This window comes from Micropterus dolomieu, linkage group LG13 (genome assembly GCF_021292245.1).
Source record: "Micropterus dolomieu isolate WLL.071019.BEF.003 ecotype Adirondacks linkage group LG13, ASM2129224v1, whole genome shotgun sequence".
Taxonomy (NCBI): domain Eukaryota; kingdom Metazoa; phylum Chordata; class Actinopteri; order Centrarchiformes; family Centrarchidae; genus Micropterus; species Micropterus dolomieu.
In genome coordinates, this window is record NC_060162.1 from 7185243 (window position 1) to 7206877 (window position 21635).

At 40.4% G+C, this 21635-nt stretch overlaps 1 protein-coding gene across 1 annotated transcript; it reads right to left on the bottom strand.

Annotated features, from left to right (window-relative positions):
• Positions 1-396: 396 nt before the first annotated feature.
• Positions 397-21329, bottom strand: agpat2 (1-acylglycerol-3-phosphate O-acyltransferase 2 (lysophosphatidic acid acyltransferase, beta)). Its single transcript, XM_046067724.1, has 6 exons — positions 20883-21329; positions 11413-11546; positions 5318-5493; positions 5057-5152; positions 3489-3561; positions 397-3354 (listed from the first exon to the last, which is right to left on the bottom strand). The coding sequence occupies exons 1-6, from the start codon at positions 21056-21058 to the stop codon at positions 3197-3199; spliced, it is 813 nt and encodes a 270-aa protein (XP_045923680.1). The 5' UTR covers positions 21059-21329; the 3' UTR covers positions 397-3196.
• Positions 21330-21635: the final 306 nt, after the last annotated feature.

Sequence of the window (21635 nt, forward strand, 5' to 3'; positions counted from 1 at the left end):
TCTTGTTTTTTTCGACAGAAAAACTGAGTGTGAGAAAGAAAGAAGACGGAATGAATCACTGCTTTAGAATCAAGAAAAATGCCAAAAATGCATTTGTTTAAAAATGATGACACTTAATAATTAATGAGACTCAATAATGTACACTAAATACTGGCTTTTCACCATGTTCGCGCTATTCAAATTCATCTAGAAATGAGCAATCAGATAAATTGTAGTCGAGTGTAAAGTACAATATTTCTCTCTGAAATGCGGCAATGTAGAAGTATAAAGTGTATAAAGTAACAATAAAATGGAAATACTCAAGTAAAGTACCTTAAAATGTATTAACATTACTTTCCACCACCGACTGATTTAATCACAGACGAAGGCAAAGCAGGCATTTCAGTGCACAACCACTTAAGAAAAAAAAAAAGAATTATTTTTTATTCATTCTTTTGCAAGGCATTCACGTTTACCCAGATTTGGTGAAATCAAGAACACTACATCATCAGTATTAACCAGATACTATAATGGGCGTCTATACCATGTGTGCATACTTACACATACACATACAGTAAGGGACCACACACACATAAAAGGCTCTGCAGGATGTCAGCTCTGCTTCTCATATTCATTTAAAGCTACTACCAATTACACTTTAATAGCTTTGGTGAAAACCTTGTCAGTTTTATTTTTCCACCCAAACTCAGCATGAAAAGTGCTTTATCAAAAGGTTCAGAATACTTTCAATCTCTCCCTCCCAATATCTTACATATGAGTTCGTAAACAACTGCCCGAAATCAACCAGCAGGGTTGTTGCAGAGCCTGTTAGCCACCTGTTCAAGCTCATGATACAAAGCTTTACAATTCACACATTTGTATTACAAAATAACTGAGAAGTAAACAGGAAATAAATGAATTGAAATGATCAAACCACTTGCTGCAAATCTTACAGACAAATCAAACAAAGCAATAAATATGTTCAAATTAAGAAATACAGAATTTTATCAATTAGTATTACTGTGGCAGGGCCGAATAATTCCAGAGTGGCCTTGAACATGAATAAAGCTTTGACCATCACATGTACTTAAAGCCGACAGCCCAGCAGGTATCACTAAAACTACTGTTGTACTCAACTATGCACAGCAGTTTACAGGCGTAGTACCAAAGTATTGATAAATCCGTTCACAGGAGTACCTCTTCAGAGGGTTAGTGTACAGAACAGTCTACATTTAACATTTTATGGTCAAATAAATACATTTACAGGAGTTGATGCTAACTGTGTGCAAGACAAAACCCCACTATAATTTCAAAAAAAAATTAAACAGTAAGATGCAGTTAGTAGTACAGAAATATCCTGAATGCTGAAATACATTCTCAGATGGTGTTTTGATGGGCGAAAGCATCGCGAAATAAGTGGTTTTGCAAACAGAGTAAAGGCAATGAGTAATGTGAAATATAAGAACTGGATGCTAACTAAAACAGCTCAGTTAGTTCTATCTGGTTAGAAGTTGTTGTCAGAACATATTACAAAACATAAAATTGATCATAAGTAAACTTGCCAAACAAGCCAATGTGCAACAACAACCAATCAAATATAAGGCCAAATTCTCCACAACTTTTTAAATAATCTAATATTCTCCTATTAGTTGAGTAATAAGTAAATCAGGACATCACAACTAAAACAATATTATTCACTTTCATATTGATAAACAAAACCGGTACAATCCTTAGAACTCTTCTGAGATGTAGACTTGAGTATGCCAGGTTTGTTAGTAATTAGAGAGTCTTCAAGTTAATCAGAACAAATACAAATCGTAGGTAGGCGTGCCAAAGCTTTACCCTCTTTCTAACAGCAGGAACTACCTCATATCATTGGTAAAGGGAAATAATATCATTGGTAAAATGAAATTAGTCAGTGGGTGACTGATCAAGCAGGTAATAGTGAGACAATAATGGACTTTTATCATGGCACAGCAGGTAGCTTGCACTTTGGAACAGTAATGTTAAAACAGTTTGACATTGCACAATAGGAAATCACCTTTTTGACACATCTTAAAATTGGTTCACTTGTGAATTCTGTCCAGGGAGCAAAAACGTGTGATCACTTCTAAAAAAAAAAAAAACCCAAAAAAAACCAACAAAGAAAAACATAACAAGATTAACCGATGTAGAAATAAATAGAAAGCAAAAATACAGAACACAGCGAGAGGACACTTGCTGCTCAATGGTGCACGCAGGTCATTTATAATCTTTTGGAGACAAACTAAAAGAAAGCACCAATAATGCACATTGATAACTGATCAGTCCACTTAAGCCCATTAAATCAGTACAGATGCGTGCTATTGTTTTACACTGTATCTCGTAACCTTGAATTCCTTGCTTTCTGACATCATGAGGCATATCATGGAGCACTGGTCATTGAGTTGAAGGGTCAATATGGATACAGAGTAGAATTCATAGCGACAGAACAAATAGCAGTCCACGGTCGCCCAGCGTCAACCTCTCACCTCCACACACTCCACCACACGTGGAAACCACCTCTCCTTTTGTCTTTCGGCAAGATACTGGAATGCAGAAAAGGGGGGAACACACTAAAAGGAAAGGTAGCAAGGAGAAGTAGTACTTTTGAATGTTTGTGTGCGTCCAAAGAGAACTAAAAATGAAAAGCAGCATGAGAGGAAAAATTTGTATCCACTGACATTTATAAACAGAAATGAGAAAATGCCAGGGATCAGAAGGCAGATGGAGAAGAAAAAAAAAAAAAAAAAAAAAAAAAAAAAGGGGAGAAAAAGGCGGTAAAGTACAAAATGGCGATAAAGTAAGACAATAACAAAGCCCGGCTTCCAAAGCCAAAGAACAAAGCAACGATGAAGGTGGACAGAGCCATCCAAAAGGCATGCACGAAGAACAACACACATCCATACTGTTCGGCTTGCCGTCCGTCACTCCGCTCACGGCGTGCAGAGCAGTGCTGCTGCTGGTGCTGCTGCAGACACAGTGAGGGTCGGGACTGACTGTGCTGTATGGTCAGGCCAGAGGTGGACTGGACCAGGCGTCAACTAGACAATAAGAGATTTCATGACGACAAGAGACCTGTGTCGTGTTGTTTTCCTGGCCAGGGGGGAGCGGGGAGGGCCGGGGGGAGTGGGGGGTGGGGGTCTCGAACAGGGAGGTAGGAGAACAAGAGGCGGGTGTGTGTTTAATGTTCAGTTGTTCAGTGCCTCGACGGCCCGTTGCTCTGGGTTACGGAGTCAGAGATGTTCAGGAAGGCAGTGCGCATCAGGTTGAAGGATTTGTCAGAGAGGGATGATATGTCCTCTGACGTCATCCCCTTTGTGTCGATCTTTGGAAGAACCTTCAATCTGATGGTCCCTGCGGAGGTACAAAATCTCACTGTTAGAAGTCTCATCAATTAGCTTTTTGCACAGAGATACAGATGGCGGACACAGTAAGGATTGCTTGCAGTGGAAAAATCTGGAAAAACGAGGACCATCAAGCTGAGTTACCAGATTTGAACTGCTTTTCTTTCCGTAGGTAGAAGTTGCTGTAAGAGGAGAAAACGATGGGTATGATGGGTACCTGAAAAACAAAGAGAGGAAGCCATCAAAATAGGACCTAAGGAGAGGATCCAACACACTATTCCAAAATATCATTATCATTTCTTAATTTTCCTGTTAAGCACACAAATCTAAAGTAATGACTCCTAAACTTTACATTTGACCATTTCTTTCTCCTTAGAAAGCCAAAAGATGAGAAACAAGCTCAGAAATGCTTGACTAAATTCTCTCCCTCTCTCTCTCTCACACACACACACACAAAATCAGCACCACACTAGCAATCTCCATCTCCTCCACTGCTGCTAATAAAGGCCGAGTTGCTCTCTTGAGGCCCCCCCCGAGTGGCCCTTCAACAGGACTGGCTGTGCCAAATGTGGCTCCCCCTGGGGGCTGTCCTGCTTCCACTCAATCTGGCCGGCTGGGTACAGAAGCAAACACAGAGAGATGGAATAGTCTCAAGTGTAAAGCAAAGCCAACAAGGGAAAACCAAAACACAGACTGTATTCTCCAGACCGCAAATTAAGTCATTCCGCCACTTTGCGCCAACACACACACACACACACACACCACAACGTCAAATCTAGTATGTCCATTAATATCCAAACATTATTTGTGTAACATATAAGCAGGCTCTGACCTGTAGAGCCAATAGAGCCCCTATAGAAGATATTAATGTGTTTGTTAACAAGGAGAAGCAGAGCTTTATTTTTGTAGCCTCTCAGCCTCTGCACATATCTGAACCAAACTGATATCAATCTTTAGCAGCAAGAAAAACAAACTCACACATACACACACTGCAACATTTTTGCCCGGGGTGAACCAAGTTGCGGTTTCTGGCTGAATCTCATAATTCATACAATGGTTTTTTAATTCATTCCACCTGTCTGACCCTGCGTGTGTGCTACATAACATCGACTCAAGAACAGAGACCTCCCACCTGCATGCATGCTGAGATAAAGCTCATAAAAGCACAACGCTGAGCTGCCAATTCATTTGGAGTCAGTCTGTGTTGCCCTCCCTCTAATCATTTGATGTGAGGAGTTTGAGGGAGGGGTTGCATCATAAACACAACAGAGGACAATTTCAGTGAAGACGGAAACAGAAATATGAAAATGAAAGCATTTGAACATTTTAAATCATATAACCCTGGCAGAGTCAGTGCTGTGTTTGCATGCCATCCTCTGTGTATCTACTGTATATTTATTGTGTATGGTTAAATCATAATGTTGCCTTGCGCCGTATATGGTGGCTGGCTCCCCCATGTGTCTACAACCAGTACATTGCCACACCATTACCCCTCACTCTTTTAGGAAACAAAAGTTGGCAGAAGACTCCTGGACTACAGCCAGGCTCTTCACATCTCTTTTTGCCAGCAGGGCTAAGTGAATGAGCAGGAAGAGGGTGTGCATTACAGTACATGGTACGTTGACTTCATTCAAATGTACAGATTGGATATGGTAGCTTACAAACCCCCATAAGGTGGTGAATTTTAAGCAGATAAGAGAAAAAGTACTCACTTGTGCCTGCACTGCCAGGTGGAAAGCCCCTTTTTTGAAGGGTAGCAGGTCACCTTTCTGGTTTCGTGTTCCCTCTGGGAAAACCCACAGACGAATCTGTGGAAGTCAAACGACAAGGGTTAAAAAGGAATAACAGCGGTTTAATCATCCCAGAACTAAGAGTCAAACAATCTACCCTTAAAAAACAAAAACCATGAAGTACAGGTTCTTCTTCAGGGATGGATCATCAGTGATAAAACTTGACAACAAGAGCCAGATTACCTGGTCGTCCAACATGGTCTTGGCGGCGTCCGCCATGACATTTTTGGCATCGCTCGTCTTCTTGCGGTTGATAAAAACAATGCCGCCAAGCCAGCAAATGAGACCTACTGTGCCAGCATAGAACAACTCCTTCTTGGCAACCATGGTGCAGCGGTCTGGTAAGATCTCCATCAGGCCTGAGAAACAGAGAATAAGAAGCTCTCTCATAAGTATAGAGTATTTGATTTGTTACTTATGTGCTGTAATCATTATCTCCAAGTTTATACATATCATTTTGAATAAAGTCATGTCTGTGTGCCTGAATGTGTGCAGTATGTGACCACGGGAATGAGAAATAAGACTCAACTAATGAATAAGTTAAAAGCTAAGCTAAAACGGTAGTAAAGGTAAGACACTGAGGTGTTGGGTAGGTAAAGATAATCGAATATCTCTCATTACTTGAAAAACGTATAAATAATGAATACAAATCTAGGAACACTGAAACTAAAAATAGTGACATAAACATCCAAATGGGGTTCACTTTTTTGGAGATTATTGGAGATTTTGGCTTGTATCTCCAAAGATTATCTTCTATCCAGGTAGCAAAGTATCAACAGAAAATCTTTATCATCATTTTAAACTTAAATTATAACTTTTGGAATTTCTATAGCAAATATCTAAGAATCTAAAACTGATGAATGATAAGAGAATGGGTACATTTGTTCAAATAAGAAGTATAACTCTTTCAAAGGTTAAGAAACAAGGTATTAGCTAATTTGTCAGTAACCCCTATCCTAATATCCAGTTTTATTGCTTTACCATTGGCCATCAAGCCTGAATTACATAATAATTGGTTTGTTTTTTCATTTTTTTAAAGCATTTTCTACCGAAAACAAACTAGCCCTGGTAAAATGCATGATTGTGTAAGCAGCTGAGACTCCTTGTCTTTAGGGGTGTGTGTTAAATGAAGTCTCTAACATATTCAGTAGCAAAACAAATAACTAAAGGCTTTGTTTAGGATAAACTTCAGCCTTTCCGCCTTATCTCTGTATGTGTCAAAACTTGGATTTCATCAGGTCTACTGATGTAATACATGTGATGTTGGAAAAGACATTTCACTTTATTAGCGCTTACATTATGATGATATCCGACACGTTTGATTAACCTTCGTGCAAAGGCAGCTGGTGCAGAACATAGAGCAGTAGATGTGTCTACACTAGGGCGACAAAAACGGAGCAGAGAGAACCAAAATTACATCAGAAAGAGTGCTTAAAACCAAACCCCTGCTGTGGATGTTAGGGATCTTACTTGCAACCACATCAACTCCAGGATGAGCAGCTTTAATGGCTGGGTGTAGCAGTTGTCATGGCAACTTGGACGCCAAATCAGACTTATGCCGAGTTTTCTCAGCACTAATTAGATGCCTAGTTATTCCCCTGCTGTCACTACCGTGGCCTCGAGCCTGCCCTCATCACTCACAGGCACTAATGGAGAGAAAACATACCTCAGCACTCAGATTTAAGACCAAGAAGAATGAGGCAGTGCCAAAACACACACCCACCCACACATCCTTGGGATAGACCAACAGGAGAAACTGAATCCGAAGTAGATTGAAAAACAAACTAAAACCTTCCTACAACATGCTGTCACTCATTCTACACCAATTTTAAAATGGTATCTAGTAAATTTATAACCAAGTGATTCAAAGTGGGTCCTGTGAAGCCAGTGATGCATTTGTTTATTGGTGTATGTCCTGATTGGTGTGTTAATCTATAGTCACTTCCATGTAGAGATCCAGCAATAAATGTGGAAAGAATATCTGACCAATATGCTGCAAAAGTTAGTGGCATAATCCTGCAACCATGTGTGCTTTCACATAGCACCTGAGACGCGTTGAGGACACATAGCGATCAAGCTTTCCAGAACCAGCAGTTACAGAAAAAGACCGTTAATGTGTGTAACACAACACCGGCATGCCAGCTGTGGTATTGCACGCAGACATCTTTCCATCTTTGTTACTATCAACGTTCCCGGCTCGGAGGCAGATCAAATATCCGGCTCTGTACCATTCATACAGCGCAGTGAGTCGGCATATTGGCACAATACTCATTGTGAAAGCAGCTTATGATTGATTGTGCCATATCAAAACTACAAAACATGATGTTAATTAAGGTGAATAACTTGTGTAGTTGCATGGTACACTGCTGCAATTCATTCTCCATCACGCTTTGTCGGCACAAAGCTGGTACAATCTTACATTTGTCACAGTTGTAGACTGTTGTCTAACCTACACTGCAATCTGTCTTAGCAACCACAACCAGGAAAGGTGGTTCTTCCTCGAGTAAGGAGGAAGAAGTTTAAAGTTTGGATGCGATACACGTGTCAGGCTGTAACATTTTGTTCAAATAAGTTGTAGCCCAATTGCAAGTGGTCTGTGCCAATTATCTTCCAGTGAACCAGGAGCGACATTAAGTCCTGGAGGGTAGGCAGGGTGGCACCAATGTTGTCTTCAGCAATCCTGATTGTCCCTTTTTTCCCCCCCTTGTGGAAAATTGTTATTTGTGAGATCTCAGAGTGTTCAAACTGTGACAACAGCCAATTAGCGCTGGATCCGGCTCCGTCGCAGCTTCCAAACACAATCCTTCTGTGATCACAAATACTGTACAAAATAAATTTACCTATTTTTCTTTTTCGGTTGTCAGACAACAGTACAATTTGACATTTGATTGCGGCTGCTGAATACTATGTTGACCAGCAGTGACTACCAAGCTGCCGAGTTGCAGATAAAGGTAGTATGTTATAATCATGACAGATTAAAAGCTGTGCTGTGAGATTGGCTATATTGACAATTTACAGTCTGCTACCACATCTAAATGAGCATCTATGACTACACAAAAACTGTCAGCAATACAACCTAAACTATATTATAAATGAGGAACAGATGCTCCGCTTCTGAAATTTTTCCAGTGAACATTGAAATTGCAACATAACTGAGCCGGAGCGCATACAGAACAGACTGAAGGCTGAACTTCTTCAGCTGGCACAATAACTACAGGTGCTGGTCATATAATTAGAATATCATTAAAAAGTTGATTTATTTCAGTAATTCCATTCAAAAAGTGAAACTTGTATAATGTATACATTCATTCCACACAGACTGATATATATTTCAAGTGTTCATTCCTTTTAATTTTGATGATTATAACTGACAACTAATGAAAACCCCAAAATCATTATCTCAGAAAATTAGAATATTGTGAAAAGGTTCAATATTGAAGACACCTGGTGCCACACCTGCAAAGGCCTTTAAATGGTCTCTCAGTCTGACTTCACAGCTGTCCAAAAGACGATCATTGACACCTTGCACAAGGAGGGCAAGACACAAAAGGTCGTTGCTAAAGAGGCTGGCTGTTCACAGAGCTTTGTGTCCAAGCACATTAATAGAGAGACGAAGGGAAAGAAAAGTGGTAGAAAAAAAAAGTGTACAAGCAATAGGGATAACCGCACCCTGGAGAGGATTGTGAAACAAAACCCATTCAAAAATGTGGGGGAGATTCACAAAGAGTGGACTGCAGCTGGAATCAGTGCTTCAAGAACCACCATGCACAGACGTATGCAAGACATGGGTTTCAGCTGTCGCATTTCTTGTGTCAAGCCACTCTTGAACAAGGCACAGCGTCAGAATAGTCTCGCCTGGGCTAAAGACAAAAAGGACTGGACTGCTGCTGAGTGGTCCAAAGTTATGTTCTCTGATGAAAGTAAATTTTGTATTTCCTTTGGAAATCAAGGGTCCCAGAGTCTGGAGGAAGAGAGGAGAGGCACAGAATCCACGTTGCTTGAAGTCCAGTGTAAAGTTTCCACAGTCAGTGATGGTTCGGGGTGCCATGTCATCTGCTGGTGTTGGTCCACTGTGTTTTCTGAGGTCCAAGGTCAACGCAACTGTCTACCAGGAAGTTTTAGAGCACTTCATGCTTCCTGCTGCTGACCAAATTTATGGAGATGCAGATTTCATTTTCCAACAGGACTTGGCACTTGCACACAGTGCCAAAGCTACCAGTACCTGGTTTAAGGACCATGGTTCATGGTACCTGTTCTTACTTGGCCAGCAAACTCGCCTGACCTTAACCCTATAGAAAATCTATGGGGTATTGTGAAGAGGAAGATGCGATACGCCAGACCCAACAATGCAGAAGAGCAACCTGGGCTCTCATGACACCTGAGCAGTGCCACAGACTGATCGACTACATGCCACTCCGCATTGCTGCGGTAATTCAGGCAAAAGGATTGAGTGCTGTACATGCTCATACTTTTCATGTTCATACTTTTCAGTTGGCCAACATTTCTAAAAATCCTTTTTTGTATTGGTCTTAAGTAATATTCAAATTTTCTGAGATACCAAATTTGGGATTTTCATTAGTTGTCAGTTTTAATCATCAAAATTAAATGAAATAAACATTTGAAATATATCAGTCTGTGTGTAATGAATGAATATAATATCGAAGTTTCACTTTGTGAATGGAATTACTGAAATATATAAATAAACTTTTTGATGATATTCTAATTATATGACCAGCACCTGTATATGCTGCTGTGCCTTTCTTTAATGATGGACTGGGTTGGTAGACTCCAGAAACCTGAAGGTGATTGGTAACTTTGACCCCCTTTAACTCCTGGCATTAAAATGTGTCTTGTATGCAGATCGTATTTAGATAATGTTAACCCTATTACATTTACACCTAGATTCACACACTGAGATCCGATTGCTCTGTCCAGCTCAAACAGCCGAACGCCACATTCTCCTCTTGTTTGTGCAGGTCAAAAAATGCCCTTTAACTATAGACTGTATAATAACTTTCTTAATAGTCTCTTTCAAGAGCAATTTGTTTTCTTCCATGGATTATAAACCCAGGTTTTCCTCTTTATTCAACGGCGTGCCAATGTAATAGCTCAACCGCATGTTCAATGAACGGCGCTCTTTAGGCGCGTTCATGCACAACATTGTATGGACAGACTGCCTGTATCTGGCGTCAAACTTTGATTCATTTGTGGAAGACTGCGACTGGTACGTATTTAGCAGATGCTGTATGTAGATTGACAATGCAATTGCATTTACACTTGTGTTCAGTGTGGTCACAATGTGTCCCTGACCACCTCCAAAAAGGTGGTTGTGCCGATCAGATCACAATCTGTCTTCAACGCTTCTTGGGTGCAATGATACCTGTACTTTCATGTGGTCAAGCACTAATGCATTTAAATGGTGTAAAGGAATTCTCTGACCCTGAAAAAGCTAATGTCAACACAAATCATTGTCACATGTTAACAACATTTTTCCAAATTAACAAACTTCATGAAGACATAATCTGAGTTTAGGCAGGTCAAGGCTGTGTGTGCCTAGGCCTGTCAACCCTACAGTAAAATATATTCTGGGAATCAGTCAGTTGTTAATTGTCTCCAGTGTCAAGGGATGATTTCCTGTGTCATGGTTTAGTGAGCTCATCCAGGTTAGCAGGCAGTGCACTCAAAGCATGCACGATATTTTGGCAAATAACAGCTGAAGCTTTCTCCATTTAAAATCCTCCCATGTTAAGGGGGTGTAGACATGCTCTGTACTGATCATCCGGGTGTTGTAGCATCTTGCTCACACAAGCTTGAGGTGGGATGTCAACGCTGGCCAGAATTACAATCAGCTGCCTCCCCTTGTTTTCTCTGTGATGGCTCTGAAAGGCACACTGTCCTGGTTTTCATGAAGCACGGGGCAGCAGAGACAGAATAATACCCATTAGTTCTATTGAGCAGTAGCAGCTTGTCCATTTTACTGGCCGGTGAGTGGAGATTTGCCAAATGTATACCTGCGAGCGGATTTAGTACTGATGTACTGATGCCTATGAATATTTTCCCGTAGGGGCAGCAAATAAATATAAATTCAGCGGGTCTACGAAGAAAACTTTTCAGCACCTCACTGGACAAACGAACACAGGAGAAAGTTAAATTACCAAATCGATAGAATTACTATAAATTACTACATAAAGAAAACAGAAATGCAACCCACTGTTCATTTCAGGAGAATATACAGCAGCTACATCGACAGTATCAAAATGTAGTACCAAGGCACCCACCCAAAACATCCAGGGAGCTCTGGTGGTTGGAGATGATGACATAGGGTCCCTCTGTTTGCAGATGCTCCCAACCGCTCACTTCAAATCGAAGACCCAGGAAATACTTGACATGACGAACCATGAAGCGGATAATCCTGAGGGGAAAAAGGTTAATTACAGCACTGGATAATTATAGGTTCGTGTTCACAGGCATGCAAGTGCAGAATGCAGGCTGTACATTATTAACTAGAACCCTATGTCGAAAGGTTGGAGGTAACAGTGGATTGAATAAAGCCTGTTACCTCAGATATTTGAAACTTGCCCTAAATCAACACAAAATAGTCATTACTGTCTTTACAAGAGACCTGGTTGATTAATCATGTACAACATCCCTGTTAGCACTGTTTGTTTCTTGGTTGGAAAAATAATTGCATGTAGTGAGTAGGAATTAAAGTATAATAAAGTTATTATAGCTAATATGTGAGTAAACAACTTGCTACTTCTGCATCCAGTGGGTGTGGTTTCACGTTGAAACATGAAAACACATATTTCCACACTGATGTTTCCTGTTTAAACCCTTTCTGTTTGGGGCTTATCTTTTGGGACTTATAACACTCGACCTTTGTAGAGACTTAGATATATCTTAACAGAGTTCAGAACTGTTATCATCTATGGTGACCTCTGCTCCCACTTGGAAGTTTAAATGTTCTAACAAGCAGAGATTGTGTCACAATCTCATCATGCAGATTCACGTGCTTCTAATTCCAGTTTCAAAACAGATCCTTTCTCCCCAAACACTTCAATGATATTTCCTCTTTGATCCTTATAAACACTTTCAAAAACCTGCCATGTCCTCTAACAATACCGTTTGTCACCTCAAACACACTGAGTACAGCTGCCAAGTTCAGACTGATCTGAAATCTGGTGTTGATGTCTAAGGCTGGAAAAACAGCCATGGCTACAATCAGCTACTTAGCTCTCCATTCCTTATCTGATCATCATTTGATCAGGAGTAACCTCTTTATCTCTCTTGGAGCCTCAAAATATAACTGGTACAACACTGCTGTTAAACTGCTGTCCCACACAGTGCTTTATTTGTAGATACATCTGTAAAATTAAGGACCATTTGAACTATGAGAAAGGCAGCAAGTCTAATCAGTCTAATCTGCAAAGAGTGGCAACAAACATGACGCACTCAAGCTAGTGTTGTCGTCCATTCTGGCCTCAACATTCAGGGAGCAACCAACGTTCAGTGAAAAACAACTTGCAAAATTTGAAGATCGGCTGGACACACACACAAGTTACAAAGAAGTACAAAATCCAAAAGCTAAGAGCAGACCAGAAAGGCTTAATGGATGGAACATTTAGACAAACGCTGGGAACTTGAAGCAGCCATGGCGAACACGGCAGATCTTGCGGAGACAAATTTCCCATTATCTGAAAAGCTGGAGGACAGACATGCATTGGCTTTCATTTTCATTCATAGGCACGAACCCTATTCCAGAATAGACTTTTTTTCATCCACAGATTTATTCACTCATATACGTTTTGCTGATACTTTGTCAAACTGTCATTATTTCAGAGATCACACTCTCCAATACTCACAGGAAAGCCACACAGTGGTGCATTAACACCATGTGTCTTAGGGTGCTTTCACACCTGCCTCATTTAGTTGGGTTGAATCGCACTAGAGTTCGATTTCCCCCTTGGTGGGTTTCGTTTGGGCACGTGTGAATGCAGCAATCGCACTCGGGTGGACACCAAAAGTGGACCAAACAATCTTACTGAGACCTTGAAGAGGTGGTCTCTGGTGAGGTTCGCTCGTGGTGTGAAAGCAAACAAACCAACCACAGGATTTTATGATAACAGATGTGATCTGAGCATTATTTCCAAAGCAAATCCATCTGCTGATTGCTAAATGTGTTCAGCGATGTTATAATTAATCTGTATAAGCCATGTATAGGCTATGTTTATGAAAATCATTTGGTAACGTATACTTGTCAGCGTGGGTATTTTCCTTGATTAATAAGTTAAAAGCTGTTAAAAAAGGAGGGCAAGTAGTACTCCCTTTACACTGTCAGTTCATTAAGTCCATAAAACATTTGTGACAGCAATACCACAGCATACTATGGGCTAATAAGGCCTGGATTATTACTGTACATGTCCTCTTTTTATGTTAATCATAATAGGCCCTGCGGTTGATCTGCGGTCTAATATTACTAATCATGCTTAGGCTATAATAAATTATTACTTTGTGAGCTCTTTGCGATACAGATCAGAAGCATTAAAGTGCCACCAGAGTTTGATTTTTCCACGTGGGTTCTGATGATGCAGATGACAATCGCCAAAACGGTCCAATCAACAAGTTAGGTGTAAGTCTGTTTAACGTCATGGTTACTTCTCTTGGTTCGTTTGTAGAACTGCAGTGTGAACATGAGCCGGACCAGAATTAAATGCAACAGTGTATAATTTTTTTTTACTTGGTCCGGACCAAATGAACCGAACTACAGGTGAGAAAGCACCCTTAGACTTAAAAATAAAGACTACTGTGAACATTTCAGAAAGGATTTTAGATCTTGCAGATAATGATGGTACAGTGGATGACTCTCAGATATTTTGGTGCGCAATCACAGGATGCAGCAGAGATACAGCTATTTTCACTGCTTTCACTTCTCACCTTAACTGCACAAGACTAGGCAAAATGACGTGTTGTGTGTTAAAAATAAGCTGCAAAAATTAGAACGAACCCAGCAGATGCTTGGCTTTTCTGTTGATAGGAAAAAACGAAACAGATTCAATCAGAGTGAGCCTGGTCTCCCTATTAAGAATCAGAGCTAAATTCCAAATTCATAGAGCTAGAAAGTAATTATTATTTGAATGGACCATGTCCAAGCGACCTCCTGGCTCTGACTAAAGAAAATACATTTTTCTAATATGTCAATTTCTTCTCAACAAAAAATATTGACTAACCCTAAGGAAATAAATTCTGTAGTCTGTTCCTACTCTATAAAAGTAAAATATATACTGAAATATCCCTTAACAAAGCAACATTTGAATCTTAATCTTTCCACCCTCGCTCAGGAAGATGTTGATAAACTAAAAAACTGACTGTACTGAGATTAGTTGGTATGAAGAAAGGGAAGTATGCAGGATAGAATTGGATCCCCTCAAAGTCCTACTTCATGTTTTGGGACTAGTGGCAGTATCACCACTCACTCAATATATCACTTTATACAGACAACATTTTGTTTTGTTTTTCAAAAAGGCAGTTGTCTCAATTTAGAAAAAGTTTCCATTTTGCTATGTTTGCCGAACATTGACATAAATAGTACAAACAGCTGCAGTTTTTCCTTCTGCACCTATTCAACAACTGAATTTCCTAAGCAGTGGCTAACTGCAGACTGTGGGGAAGCTCGAAAGGCACCGATCTGATGTGGGAGTGACCACACATGACCACAAATGCGTTGCAATCCATGATTTAACTCCCAGCCAGGGGACCTTTGTTGTCATACCCCTCTAGACTGACTGTCAAATATATAAAAATATTATATATATCATTATATTATTATATATTAATTAAGGGTGCAAATAAAATCTGAGCAAGTATGTAAGCTATCAAATGATAAATAATAAAAACAAGAACACACAAGAATGAAATGTAATTGCAAATCACAAAATGCACCTGCTTTTTTTTTTAGCATTTCTTTCCTGTGCAACACAGCAAAAGTGGCTTCTGTTACACCACCAACTTGAATGACCTTCCCTCTCAGGGAAAGAGAGTCACTCCCCATCTTCTGTCTCGGGCCAGAGAAATCATCACTTCAAAAAATATGTCATGTCCCTTCTTCATCAGTGAATCATATCCCCTCTCAAACTTATATGGCCTCGTTTTAAAAATGCCTCCACCAATCTCCTTGTAATGGTCAGACTTTACTTTTATATTTGTTACATCAACATAGTCAACGTCATCGATTACGGAAATACGTCGATGTGTGTAACGTGTGTTGGTGAACTGCAATGAATTTGTGCGCCCGGTCTAAGCAGTGATTCCCCCGGTGAACAAGCTGCAGCTAAAAACCTCTCCTATGAGTACGATAATCTAAAGTTTGGGAGAATTTTAAAGGTCTTTTCACACGGGAAGCGACACTCCGCCTGCGTAGGCGCCTGGCACCGCGGGGTCGCTTTGCGCTTCACACGGGAAGCGACACCGACACAAGCGCTCTGCAAGTAAACGGAAGGCGCTCTATAGATAGTAACCATGACAACGGCTTCTGTGCGCTACTGTATTCCTTCATAGCCTAGCTTAAAGTAAAACTATAATTAACGTTAGTTGCGAGGCTATATTAGTAGGATTTATTATATACGTTTTTGCATTGTCAAGAGTCAATTGTTCAAGTCAACTCAACTTTGGCAGGGGCAGGCGTGTGCGTGAGACGAGCACCACCGCAATAGTTTCACGGGAACACGCCCGCTTGTCGCTACGCCTGTCGCAATGCCCGCGCCTCCCTTCCTACACGCTCGCCTCTCATTGAAAATGAATTTCGAGGCGCGTAAATCGCTTACATCTTTGTAATATTCCTCTATTTTTTATATAGTATTCATATAGTGTATTATATAGTGTTTCTGTACACATGATTACATTTACATATTTAGCTGATGTTTTTATCCAAAGTGACTTACAATTGCTATACATGTCAGAGGTCGTACGCCTCTGGAGCAACGAGCGGTGAAGTGTCTTGTTCAGGGACACAATGGTGTCTCACAGTGGATTCGAAGCCGGGTCTCTCACACCAAAGGCATGTGTCTTATCACCACACCATACAGTATTACTATAGTAACTTTCTATAGTGTGTCTGAAAAAAAAAAAATATATAATCACCATAGCCAGCTCTATAGTATTAATATAGTAATTGTCTATAGTGCGTTCCAAAAAACAGAATTAGTAATACTATGTTCATTTTATACTATTTTTATTTTGATTATTATTGTGGTATTTCTATAGTAACTCCTTACAGTAATACTATAATATTTTTGTAAGGGCAGTCTCCCCTACACGGGGGTGCAGGCAGTCAGTCAAAATTCAGGGTGTGGAGAGAAGGTCCGTCTAGAATCTATAGGATGATGTCATACTAAATGGTGCGCGATATTCATGTTTTTCCTGTTCATTTGAATGGCCAAGATAACTTATATGTAATAGTTATTAAACAACAGACTGCACCAATTTCAGAACATTTCACACTACAGCAGACAGCAAACCTGAACACCAATGTCAAAGCAGCCACAGCAGCAACACAGTCAACAGCGGGAACTAATGCATGAGAACTGAAGGAGATGAAGAGACAGCGCCTGGACAGAGAGAGAGATGTGACCCATGACCAGTAGGGGTGGGAGGGAAATAAATCGATACAGCATAGTATTACTTATTATGTTTTCCGTGGCAATATTGTATCGATACACGGAGGTCAAGTATCGATCTTTTATCATATAAATTGTACATGAGAATTTTACTTTTTGGTACTATAACAATAAAATCAGTTGCTTTTTCAGTCCAATAGAAAAAGAGTTTTCCTTTGAGGACACAATGTGAAGTTGGAAAAAAGGTAATAAACTGCCATATATCACAATATTTTAAAATTCGCAATATTGTATCGTGACATAAGTATCGCAATATTATCATATCGTGGGGCCTCTGGTGATTCCCACCCCTAACAACCAGTGCATCATCGTTTATAATAATGCAGCGCAGTGAGGATACAGATGGGGAGAGGACTGTATATAACACGGATTTATCTGTGTCACTGAGACTCCAGTCTGCAGTGTAGTTCATACACTTAACTGAGAAAACACAGAACGGCAGAGTTACATCTGGCTTCACAATCAAACAAAGTTTTTATATCAAGTCAACATTTCTGTCCATCGTTCCTCACTTTTATTATCAACTGATGTTTCTTTTGTTTTTTTTTGTTTTTTTTAAATGCCTGGTTTTAGCACCCCCTTTTATTTTAAAGAGGGTGAATTATTCAATTAGTGCACGTCTGTTGGGGCCCCATTTCAACTGAAACATGTGAAACACAGCTAAGGCCGCCACTGCTCTTATGCTTACCGCACACAATGGGAGGTCCAGCACCAACCTAACAGCACCATTTACATATATATAAAAAAATAATCTATTTCGGCTCTAATCGTTTGTGATATTGTTACCCAGGTCACAGCCCCGTCCTTTACAGACACTCATATGTTGTTTAAAGTCAAAACTTCTGCACCAGACTGTTCGGATTGTGGGATTAGCCTGCTGGCTACATGTTTTTATGTTAAGTAAAATGATGAGTTACATAAAGAAAGTTGAGACAATTTTAATTCGATGAATCACTTAATTTAAATTGAGTATTTAGTTTGGTTTATTGGTGATGCAGTCATAAAATATGACGAGGCTTCGATGTAAAACAAAAATCGAAATAAAAATTTCGGTACAGCCCTAATTCTGTTTCAAAAGAAAGGAAATTGACACTTAGCACATTTTATTAGCCTTTATTCCACCCTGATGCAAGAGCAGAATTTATTTTTGTTACCCATTCAATGAGGATGGAAAGACTTCAGAGAGCATTTACTGGACATAAACACTCTTCTGGAAAGGCAGCTTAAGTGCTGTAAATGAGAGGAGCAGGGACTTGCATTTTTAAATGCACCTGTTTGGTCACATTAGTCTGATTTGTCACAAATGAACAAATCCTCATTCATTTTATTATTATTTATTTTTACATATAACATTTTAGTCTTGTTTTGAAGCTGAAGCAATGCCCTATGGAGTCGGTCAACTCTTCCAGATATTTGGCATGCTAGATATCTGACTGGCATCTACGATGTGTCAGAAATGTGTCGGGGAGCTGTTCCGATGCGTCGTTGAGTAGTACGCACATAACGACTGGTGACCACCGATCGGTTGCTGATTTACCCGCAATCACAGCCAGACATTCGGCGAGCTCACCGACAGGCAAATCAGGCTTAAAATCGTGTAGTGTGAACTAGGCTTATGAGCTTACAGAGATGATACAAAGGTGTATGCACTGGGATAAGTACTGCAGGTTAAAGTTAAACTAGGGAGCAAGTTTACAGATTTTATTGGACATTTACAACAGACACTGGGTTGGGTAGAAATGTACTATGTACAGGTGCCTTCATTTTACCTTCAAATATAATAATAAGTAGATGACATGGTTAACTTTGTTTTTAAAATGCGTCTTTTTTTTTTGCATTGCCCCTGGGAGCGCATAGCTGAAGCTGTGTTGATCCAAGTCTTAATAACTCCATATTTTAGCAAAGAAGCTGGAAATTAAGATGTTGTCATAACTGATATGAATGAGAAATAAGTTGTTTAAAATTATATAATATATCCCTCTTAAATCTGACCGTGTGCAAACTATATTTAAAGCTTTATGAAGTATATATATAGGAGTATCAGCATACATTCTGCTGCTCACAGTTAAAAGGTGAGCCTGACCTGTTTCTAACCAACAAACACAGATACCAGTGCTGAAGCAATTTCTGGTGCCAAAGGTCAAAGGGATGTCAAAGACACGGGATCATGATGACAAAGCAGATGATTAATTCATTCAGAAAGACAAGTACCGGAAAATGAGTAGTTTAAACTATCGTGGCTTTAAAGGGCAGTTTAGATCTGAGTGACAATGGTAGCCTCCCACTGCCACAACCATTACACAGTATAGAACCTGAGCCCAAGCAATTGTGAGAAAGAAAACTAAGCCTCTGTCTTTCATTTGCGGTCATTAGATCCCACATGATAATTAAAGTTTGAGCTGTAGCCAAAAGTAGCCATTCACATGTGTCACTGGTAAATTGAAAACTCAACAAGAGTGTTTCAGGAAATGCAAGCACAACGTTATCCCTGACTTGAGTTCTGTGGGTGCTTTTGACCGTAGAGAGCTGTTCTGGCCCACCATAGTTTACTGTGTTCCATTCAAGTCTCTATGTCAGCTGTGAAGCAACTAGTCAACCCCAGAGTTCAGGCCTTTGTGTATCTGTCTGACCACATATGTCTGTGCCAGGCTGCTCTGTACTTCATGAATCACTGAGGTGTTTTTTCGCTGCAAGAGCTGGCCAGTGCGTAAAACATGCACGCAAATCCATCTCCATTCACTCCCTGTGCAATGTCTGACCACAATTCAGTCACTTTGTCACAGTCAAACGGGTCTAGATAACCTTTGAGCTGACAGAATGGTACAGTGGTGCAACATGACACCACCACGAAGGCTAAAGTGACTGCGAAACAGTTATTCCTAGATCAGCAAGGCAGTAAAGTCGTAGCTGTTGTAACCGACAGGGCTGCTGTCGGATCAGGGCCAAGTGAAATGGCACTGAGGATGGGCCTCATAACTATTCAGTAACCCAACTCTAATCAGAGAGAACTTGCCATCTGGCATCTGTCTCTCCAAGGTAATTACTGGAATGTAGTCATTGTACAGGAATCCATCCTCTTCGTCTTGGATTAACCACAACAGCAACAAAAATCTACCTGCTACTACGTGGACACTAACAATAAAGGTGTACTACATCTCTATCAGTTGACCCGGCAAGTGTGTGTGATCAGTATAAAATAACGTATTCCTCCAGTGGTAAGGTCGAGGGGTCATTCCTACAGAGCCAATATCCACATCTACAGTATGTTCCTGACCATTAGAGAGTTGTAGAGGTTGCAGATGTGAAGATGTTTCTATCATAAAGACAGGCTCTATTGCAGGGTCATTGCTGTGTTGCACATTTAGAGTGCACAGGTATGCCATAACCGTTCACCCTAACAGCTCAGAGGAAATAGCTACACATGTCAGTTGCATTATCAAAGTTGTTGTAACGATTATGCTTGGATAATTTCCACCATTTCATCTAAAAAGCAGCTCTGGTACCACAACTAACATAACGTTAGCAAAACAATGACAGCCTTGTGTTCTTCAGTGGCCAGGCGCAACGTTATGTGTCAGGCGTCTGCCTTTAGGAAAGGCAAGTGAGCAGACATTCTTCCAGAAAATATAACGGAGATAATTACCGTTATCTAAGGCCAGTATTGTTTTACTCTCGGGAACAAGCAGGACATGCCCTGACTTGGGTCGCGAAGCACTATGTTAGCTAAACATGAGCGTAATGTTAATGTTAGCATTCCTGTTTTCAGCTAACACGTTCCTACTGCCAATGTATCAGAGGGGCTAACGTTAGCATATGCATGATTAAAAATAAATCAAGTATTAATTTATTTTTATTTTTTTGTTTTCCTGTTCAATGCAAGCCAAACTGGTTGACTAGAAGCTCCCCATGTGTTGTTGTATTAACATAACCTTTCGTTGCCGTAACACCGGTAACGTTGCTTGCAATCTGAATGTTTAACATCAACTAACTACGGCTAGCCGTGCCAGCTAACAAGCTAACGTTGGCTAGCTGTCAGACGGCGCTGTGAGCGACATTTATTACTCAAACAAACTCACCTCATGTTTTCAACGTCTCTGCCCCCGCTTTTCAGTACACACAGGGGGATCGTAATCAGGGCCAAACACATCATCCAGGCGACGTAGAAGAACTTTTTGAAATAAAAAACAAACGTGCTGCTGGTCCACATCAGGAGTGGAAACAGCAGCAGCGGTATCATCCATAGCACATCCATAGCGATCCACCGCAGAAACTCACTGCCAGCTAATGTAACTCACGCGGTTTTGGACGAGGACGCTGCTAAAAAAACCCACTGCCCAGCTACGGTGCAAGAGAGGAGCGAAGCACCGCGACCCTGACACACATTACACAGTCAGAATTATCCCTCCTCCTGGCGATGGCAAGGATTGTCTCTGGCTGCCCAAAGAGAACATGTAACGCTGCTCATCTGTTGCTAACTGGCATGGCATCCTGAGGTGGAGTCAAGTCGTCAGCGGTTGTGTGTGTGTGTGTGTGTGTGTGTGTGTGTGTGTGTGTGTGTGTGTGTGTGTGTGTGTGTGCGTGTTTTTATTCTATTTCCGGTTGCTGGACCACAAGCAACACGTTTGTTTAATAGCCCTAACCCTAACCTTAAGATTTGGAAACATTTTTTTAATAGAAAAACTGGATTTCATGTTATATTTTGCACTTCGTGGTCGGGACAGTTTGGACTATATTATGCAGCTCCTCATCATTGCTTCTGGCAATGTAGTATGTATTTGATTATTTGTATCCTTTGCATTTTTGTTGTTGTAATGAACGTTTCATCAATA